Source organism: Mytilus trossulus, chromosome 11 (genome assembly GCF_036588685.1).
Source record: "Mytilus trossulus isolate FHL-02 chromosome 11, PNRI_Mtr1.1.1.hap1, whole genome shotgun sequence".
Classification (NCBI taxonomy): Eukaryota; Metazoa; Mollusca; class Bivalvia; order Mytilida; family Mytilidae; genus Mytilus; species Mytilus trossulus.
This window is the reverse complement of record NC_086383.1, coordinates 14,028,230-14,036,816: the sequence shown is the minus strand read 5'-3', so window position 1 is coordinate 14,036,816 and position 8,587 is coordinate 14,028,230. Positions and strand designations below refer to the sequence as shown.

Below are 8,587 nucleotides of genomic sequence, written 5' to 3'. Positions count from 1 at the left end.
AATGGCATTAATATTTTATATTATTGTATGTATTCTTGTATTATGTTTATATGTATTGTAATATTAATGGTGAGACGTTAATAAACTGTTTGCATTGTATTGTTGTATGGTAAACGTCAATGATATAGCAATCCACCCAACTACAAAAAAACCGAAAGACATTTAGATGACAATAAAGAGTTGAACAATAGACAGGTGCTTATACATGTACAATAGTGCCAAACTTAATTGTTTCGATTTCATAACAAAAACTGTGAATAAATTAAACGGAAACAATAAAAAATATGGAATTAACTATATATTTTCGATATTCGAAAACAGGTACACGCGTTGTTTAATTTAAAAAGAGAAAAAACGGCGGGCGTCTTTAATGGCGAAGAAACTGTAAAGTTACCCTTCTGCAGAAAATTGGATTTCACCCCGGTTTTTTGTGCATTTCTTTTTGCTCAATCTTACGTTCTTGGTGAAATGTTTTGTTATTGCTGTTTGTCTTCTTGTCGTTTTTCTTTTTAGGTGTTACCTGATTTTTATTGGATTGATGATTTTGTTTACCCCGTAATGCCTTTTCTCTCTTTTCTTCAGTTTTCATGACTTATCAATTTTCCAACCTATACTTTCGTGATGATCCATGGTATTTGTATAGTTATATTCTTTCATCGATCATACAGGTGTTCTATTTAAAATAAGAATCTTCAATGTTCTAGTTCCAAGTTTTATTTTAATTCAACTTTGAAGACCTCGTGCACAAAGGTCTCTGAGATATATGCAAATTAGATACATTTTAACAATTTACTTTTAAACATATATACAATAAGGTTGATAATAAGTTGATAAGAATGTGATACTATTTGAATAAACATATCAAAAGGAAAAAAGTGAGACAACTTCCGCCTCACTCACTCATATGCAACTATTACAGTCATAATCACGTTCGATAACTCTGCATGTGACTGGTTCAATTAGGATTTTTTTACTGGTTACCTGATGAATTATTTAAAGAAAATTGACAAATATATTTAGTTCACCTCGGTTTATATCCATTCGACGTCTTCTTTTATGAATATAAAATAATATTGCAAAGAATTTCATTGATAATCGGACAACACTAACCGGCATAGGTATTGTCAAAACATGCATTTACATGGGTTACAGGTATTGTCAAACCTTGTTTGTTTTCTTTGATCACGTTGATGTTATGACTTAATTAATATCTCCTTAATCTTGCTATGTCTAAGGCTATTATTATAGTTACAATAACGTGTCATATTTAATTGCAATATAAACAGAGAAAATAAATTGAATTATGTGCATTAACAAAATAAGGGTCGAACATCCTCTACGTTTGAAAATTATTTGTTCGCCATTTCTCAAAATTTTATGAAAATAACAACAGCATGTTTAAGCTTGATAAAAAGGAACCAATGTTCGATTACATGCTGCTTTAAAGTAAGACAATGAATGAAAACGCGAGCATCCAACGGTTATTTAATTTTCATAGTAAAAATCGTACAAATAATATCTTTACCATGTCGCCCCACGCTGTCAATCTGGTCGCCATCTTGAAAAATAATAGCAGATTTTCTGAAAATAGCTTATTTTCAAATCAATTTGGAAGGGACATAATAGCAAATTAAAATATTCTATATACGATATTTCAAATATTTATGAATATAATAATAAGCACAAAGACCCACAATTATTCTATCTGTTTTGTTTAAATCGCAATTTAAGGTTAAAGATGACAGAAAATCCAATATTTATCGTAGTTGTATGATTTAACAGTGTGAACTATCGAGGCAACAAGACAAATTTTCAAAAGCATTTGGAAGGGAGAAGATCAAAATTTAAACTATTCCAAAAGGAATATTTATATTTCTAAATATATGAGGAATTACTACAAAGACCCACACTTTTAGTATCATGAACTTAAAGTAATGTATTTCATCGATTCCAGAAAGCCCCTATGCATTTCTATACAATTTACTTGGGCTTGATACGGGTGATGTGTGACGTCACAAAAGTCACGTGATGACTGCTATAGTTGGATATAGTATGTGAAACATATATTAAATGCATGAATAAGTAAATATATGAGAGACAACATATTATTTTGCCACCTATAGCACAATTTTGCAAAATTTTGTGGATGCAACAGCGATCCGATGCGATCGGTGTTGAATAATTATGCCGCTTAATTTATTCTTATCGGGTCTGAATAGATCTTTACCAAGAGTTAACAATTTTACCTCAGAGACATCAAATTCAAGCCTCACATCTCAAATATAACCCTTTTCGATTGGAAGTATGTAGGACATTGACTATTCATTAATGACAGAAGTTCAGAAATTACACAGAAAAAACAAAACACAGATAGAAAATAAACAGTATTTTTATTACTGTCCATTATCTTAAAGTGAGGCCTTGCACAGAGAGAAAACTCGACTCTCACCTCAATACAAGATTGAGACAGCCTCTAGCACCGGTGTGATGGTGAATTATTTGCAATCTAACGATCACGACACAACTGTGAATTGAAGAATACAGCCACGGAGCAATATCAATAAAAATAAATCTGTCAAAGAAAAAAAACATTTACTGTCATAACCATACCGTAGCGCACAAAGACAATACAAACATATAGACAACCGTAGGGCTCATCAAGTATAAGTTACAACTTTGACGGAAATAAAGTATTTGAATTGACAATATTTTGGGTAGCATTTGTATGATATAACACCGACACCTGGACGGAAAGAACATACGCGGAAAGCAACTTACTTAATTTACATCAAAATAGTAAGTTCATATGCATACGCTCAAGCGTTTACATTTCAAAATACGTAATTACATATTTATAATAATTGATTACTAGTTCAAAGGAAATTTTTTTGGCAAATAGAACTTAAAGTAAAGAAAAAGAAACATTAAAACACATCTGTATAATTTGTAGATCTGGTCTCGCTCATCATTTTTGCTTTTTGTAATGTTTCTTTGCATGTAAGTTTTTAGAGTTCCTTTAGTTCCCACACTCACAAAAAGGGTAAAATCGTAATTCCTTTAAGCACTACATGTATTTTGTCAATTCTGATCCTTGACCTATATGATATTTACGTCAAGAAGTGATAAAAAATCCTGTTCAAGCTCTGGTTTGCTCTCTGTTTACACATTTGGCTCATTATAGACATTTTGTTCTCACTACTGCTAATTTAGGTCACGACTGCACCGTATTGACTTCTACCGTAGATATACAAGATGCACGGATTATTTCTATACGATTTGGTGTAACTTTCTCAGCTTCAGATTGCAGACACGGAAATGTATCCATGACTTCTTTTCTCATTTTCAGATCTCGCCTCAGATAAATCAATGGCGTAAAACAACTTCCAATCTTTGTCACTAATGATGGAATTGAAGTCACTAAAGGTGGTAGGGCAGTCGTACTCATTATTGACCAAATCATGGTTATTGCATAGGGCGACCAGCATAACAGGAAAGCAGCTGCAGTATGAAAACAATATAAAGTTAGACGAATTATCATCAAATGATAACACATGGTTTGAGAACTAGACGCGCTTTGTCTATAAAAATCATCTGTTGCGCTCGAATCAAAGAGCAATTAAAGTGCGAAGTTGAAGAACATTGAGGACCCAAAAGTTCCGAAAAATTTCACAAAATAAAAAATGAATTTATGATAACTTCATACTAGTTGTCCTAACTAGATTAAAAATGTTAAATACGAATTGGAATCAAAGAGTTATCCTCGTATATGGTATAGACGAAACGACAGATGCATTTAATAGGATAGGAACTGCTTTCTGCTTTTAAGCCTTTCCTATCGTGACATTTGACTTTATATGGAATCACATGGCGACTTACGAATGCCTATTATACGAGAAGCTTTGCTTTCTCTACCAAAGCACCAGACATAGCTTTATTATGAGTTCATGCGGTTACCTCCCTGTTTTACATCGATGAAATATTGTGGCATTATAATTTAGTTTTCTTGTGTTACTGTACATTACTTCATTCCGGTATTCGGCGGAGTGTGTGTTGCTCAGTCTTAAGTCTTGTGAGAAGTGTTTGTGGACATCAATTTTGTTTTTTGTTTTTAATAATTATATAAAAAAAGTATGAGATACTAGTAAGTAATTCATATTATAAGCCTACAGATTTATAAATTTTTTCCTTGAAGTGTTTAAATGCCCCAAAATTGCTTTTGGCCATCCACAAGAACTTGCGGTCATCCGATGTTCAGTACTTCAGTACTTTGATTATACTTGTATTCGTTATTTTCGACCGCTTTCAACATATTCACTCGACTTTGTTCAGCATCAATCATTTCAATATCATATACTTATATATAGCGTGCTGTTTAAATACGGAACGAATTATTTAGTTTACGTACCCACAATATACACTATCGTAAGAGCTAGTGTTCCTTCCAGGTTCATATTCTTATGTCTATTCACTGATATTGCAGATATGCTGATGTTTCTGTAAACATCAAAAAGATGTCTTCGAGTCTCTGAAACCTTTAAAAGAGTACATTTATACGATATATAGATATAAGAAGATGTGGTAAATATGCTTTTGGAAATAAGTATGGCGTTCATTATCACTGAACTAGTATATATTTGTTTAGGGGCCAGCTGAAGGACGCCTCCAGGTGCGGGAATTTCTCGCTACATTGAAGACCTGTTGGTGACCTTCTGCTGTTGTTTTTTTCTTTGGTCGGGTTGTTGTCTCTTTGACACATTCCCCATTTCCATTCTCAATTTAAATTATTAATCGATCTGTTTATTTCATAAAAGCTTGTAAAAGAAAAACACATTTTAAAAAAGAACAATCTGCCTAATGGCAATGCCAAGATAACCTGTCTGCAATTTAAAGAAGAATTGAGGTACGAAAAATGACAGAATGATATCATACTTTGCCAAAATGTATTTATATCTGCTTTTACAAAAAAAAAAAAAAAACATTGTAAGAAATATAGGTCACCGTTCTTAGTTTCAAGCAAAGGGTTTTGCAAAATTGCCTCATTCTGTAAGGATTTTACATGGGGAAAATATTATAATACGAAAATAGAATTTTCAGTTTTGAAATTGAATATTGAATTCTTTCAGAAATGAAACCAATAGGTTTTTTTTCTTGCTATATGACAGAATAGAATAAAAAGATTACCATACCTTAATTTTTTTAGATTAATTAGACAAACCTACGTTTTAAAGAACAAACAATATTTGATTATTATCACCGCAAGACAATCAGATATTTAGTATGTTTATGTACAGTAGCGATTTACCTTTGAAAATATTTTCCAGTAACAAAACATCATACCAGAAACTGGAAGAAAAAATGCGACGAACAGCAATGTTACTAAATACGATCGGTACAAAACATCTGCGTTTTCTAAATCCATAGAACAGGTAGTTCCTATTCCTTCTAGCACATATTTGTTCCACCCAACTAGGGGACCAACAGCTAGAACCAATGACATAAGTAGACTCCCTGAGATGGCGATGATGCTGAATGAGTTAATGGATTGTTCATTAAATTTACGGTGCACTACTGAAATATACTGGTCCACGGATATTAATGTTAGGATAAACATCGTGCACAAGCCACAGCAAGTCGTTAAAAAGCCATAATAGACGCAACCAGTCTCGCCAAACAGCCAGTATCCTGCAAAACTGGACGAGACCACCATAGGATATCCTAGAGATGCCATTATAAAAGCTAAAAGGCAGACTACAGCCATATACGAATTTATTCTAGTCAGTACATATTGTGGCCTGGTAAAGAAAACATACAAGACAGTGCCATTTGTAAACAAGGATATTGACGTAGTTATTAATAGAATACACCCAACAACTAAATTGATCCATGATTCGTGCCGAGATCCTTGTTCAGCTGATGTCAAGTTCAGTGTCCCTTCTGATTCGTTCTGGGAAGAGTTAATCATAATTGTGGTTGATTTCTTCTTTCCACTATATTATTTAGTTTCTTGTATTTACTATATTTAGTAGGTCTTTATGTTAGGAGATCTACAAAAACACACAAAAGACTTATTTAAAAGGATTCATAAAAGTTTACAAAGAAACCGCATATATTTCTGTATGGCATTAATCAAGTGTCAATAGAGACTTTCAGTTAGAATAAAATTGAGAACAGAATACGGGAATATGTCAAGAGACAACAATCCGCCGGCCAAAGAACTGATTACAGATGAAGGCTACTAATGAGTCTTCAACGCAGCGAGAAAATCCTCTACGTCGAGGTGGACCCCAACTGGTCTCCAAATAAAAGTCTGATTTAGATGAGGATACATATTCTTCAGTTTAAAGTCAACTCACAAAGGATTTTATTTAAGCGAGCATGCTTGCTATTTTTGGAGTTTGCGTGTTCTGTGTGTAATTTTTTTTATTTCGATGTTTGATCTTTCATTAAATTCCTATGGTGTGCATGTATAAGATTACAGAAAGTTTAAACAAAAAAATGATTTTAATTTGTACTTGTTGCATGTTGTACTGAATACGAAAATTCATAAATTATTGCGCGCATTTTAGACTTAAATGTGATTTTTATTTTTGTGATATCGAGAAAAAAATCCTGTTTAATTCATATAAAAAATGCAAGTTTTATTTATGATATACGTAAACACTTTATATGATCAAAAGGACAAAGTTCTCTACAAGAAATACCAGCAGCCATATCTACCAAGTGCTACGCTAAGCAATTTCAGAAAAGTTGACTTTTCCCCCAAAATCCATTTAGTTCGGTGACTTTTCTATAAATTTCAGAAGTATTGACTTTTCCCCTTAAATACATTTAGTTCGGTAGCTTTTCTGTAAATACGAGTATCTATAATTTACGGATTTCATAGACTGAAGTCCTTTGCATGTTAAATGACTTAGTCCCATTTTTTTCTAATTTCAGAGTGGCTACATAAATGACTCTATGATACATTCTTACTTTACATTAGTGAAGTTAAATACTTTTATAAGTAGTTTAAGTATCACATTTCAAAAACGATTTTTTGAAAGTTTGCGCAGTTATATTTTTATCTGTTTTTATCTGTTTTTGTCTTTACTATTATTTATTATTGTTGTTCATTCAATTAGTTAAAATGTTATTTTTTTTACAAGATAAGCATACGCCTAACGGAGGAAAAAATATCCTACCTGAAGCCAATTTGGAATTTATTGTTCGTCAAGTCTGATGATGTTCTTAATAATATTACCAAACCATTGTTCATAAATTGAAACACATGTTTTAACCCGAGGTTCATTTTCCTGTTTTTGTTGTTATTGAATCAATTATTTCATATAGGTAATCAGCATGTTTACCAGTTATCACATTATTAACCAAATGTGTGAGATAATCGTTCTTGTATTTTTCTCTTTAAGGTCATACACATATCGTTAAATTTATTGTGTTTGCATTAACATGAAAAGAAATGGCTTTATATAACATGTTTTATTGTGAAAATTCCTTTATTTTTTTTCGATTTTTACAAAAGATAGGAAGGCTTCAATGAGACACTTAGCCTAAAAAAATCCCCATCTTGGATTGTAAAAAAAATTGGCAATTTAAAGGCAGTTTCCTCTGAAACAGTGTATTTCTGAAGGAATCTACATGGAATTTTCCTATATTTGTATTTTAGCCGGGAAAAAACGTACGAGGACATTATCTTTTATTTTAATATTCTCAAAGCATAATGTCTAAAAGCTATCTTTGCGGATTTTCTAATTCCATAATTTAGTTTAGCTTCTAATCACATTATGATATTTTTTCCCTGTATAATCCATAAAAAATGTGTCATTTTGTCATTTTGTCACAACCAGTGTAGCTTGAGAAAATGCGCGGTGACCTATCATTTTTATTATATTTTGAACATATATCAATATTTTGGCAAAGTATGAACAAATTCTATCATTGTAGTCTAAGACTCCCGTATACCACCTTAAAAATACATTTGAAAAAGTTTAACTTGACTTGATGTATGTTTTATTGCACGATACAATATAAATACTGTACACAGCCATTTCAATTACTATAGTTGTCTGTTAACCAAAAAAATTTAAATAATTCGTAGCAATGATAAATGAAGTAAATATTGAATTTGAAATCATAACATGTTTTTCTATCACTGACTTTTGCTTATAAAAATATGTTAGCTTTACCTTATAAGTGAAGTTATTTTTTGTCACAACAGTAGTTGGTCGGAAATACTTGCAGACTAACCATTCTTGTCAATATGTTTTTATTATGCAATTGTTGTTTTTGTTTTGTTTTTTAGATGAAAGAGTTCGCGAACTTTTTCATTATCAAATCATTTATGAAAATTGGATATGATATATATTTGGTACCTGTTTCCATTAATTGTTCCAAAATCAATACACTCAACGATATTGTTTTTTGACGCGCAGGTGTTCTCTTAAAAAATCAATTTACTATCCTAAAGAAGCTTCGATTTACTTACAAAACAGCTTCATATGAAATAGTTCCTTTTTTGAATGAAAATCTAATATACAAAAGCCAAATCTCGAATTAAAGTATTTTATTAAATTAAATTTTATTGAGACTC

General features: G+C 31.7%; 1 protein-coding gene across 1 annotated transcript; it reads right to left on the bottom strand.

The window, feature by feature from the left end:
• Positions 1 to 3,211: 3,211 nt before the first annotated feature.
• On the bottom strand, positions 3,212 to 8,306 carry LOC134689756 (visual pigment-like receptor peropsin). The gene is made up of 4 exons (XM_063549727.1): positions 8,184 to 8,306; positions 5,303 to 6,044; positions 4,406 to 4,532; positions 3,212 to 3,498 (listed from the first exon to the last, which is right to left on the bottom strand). The coding sequence occupies exons 2-4, from the start codon at positions 5,960 to 5,962 to the stop codon at positions 3,212 to 3,214; spliced, it is 1,074 nt and encodes a 357-aa protein (XP_063405797.1). The 5' UTR covers positions 5,963 to 6,044; positions 8,184 to 8,306.
• Between the last annotated feature and the right edge of the window lie 281 nt (positions 8,307 to 8,587).

Coding starts and splice junctions, on each gene's coding strand:
- LOC134689756 (XM_063549727.1), bottom strand. CDS start 5,962: ATGATTAACTCTTCCCAGAACGAATCAGAAGGGACACTGAACTTGACA. Junction 4,533..5,302: donor ACTGGAAAATATTTTCAAAG/GTAAATCGCTAC, acceptor ACTCTTTTAAAG/GTTTCAGAGACTCGAAGACA. Junction 3,499..4,405: donor TACGATAGTGTATATTGTGG/GTACGTAAACTA, acceptor TTCATACTGCAG/CTGCTTTCCTGTTATGCTGG.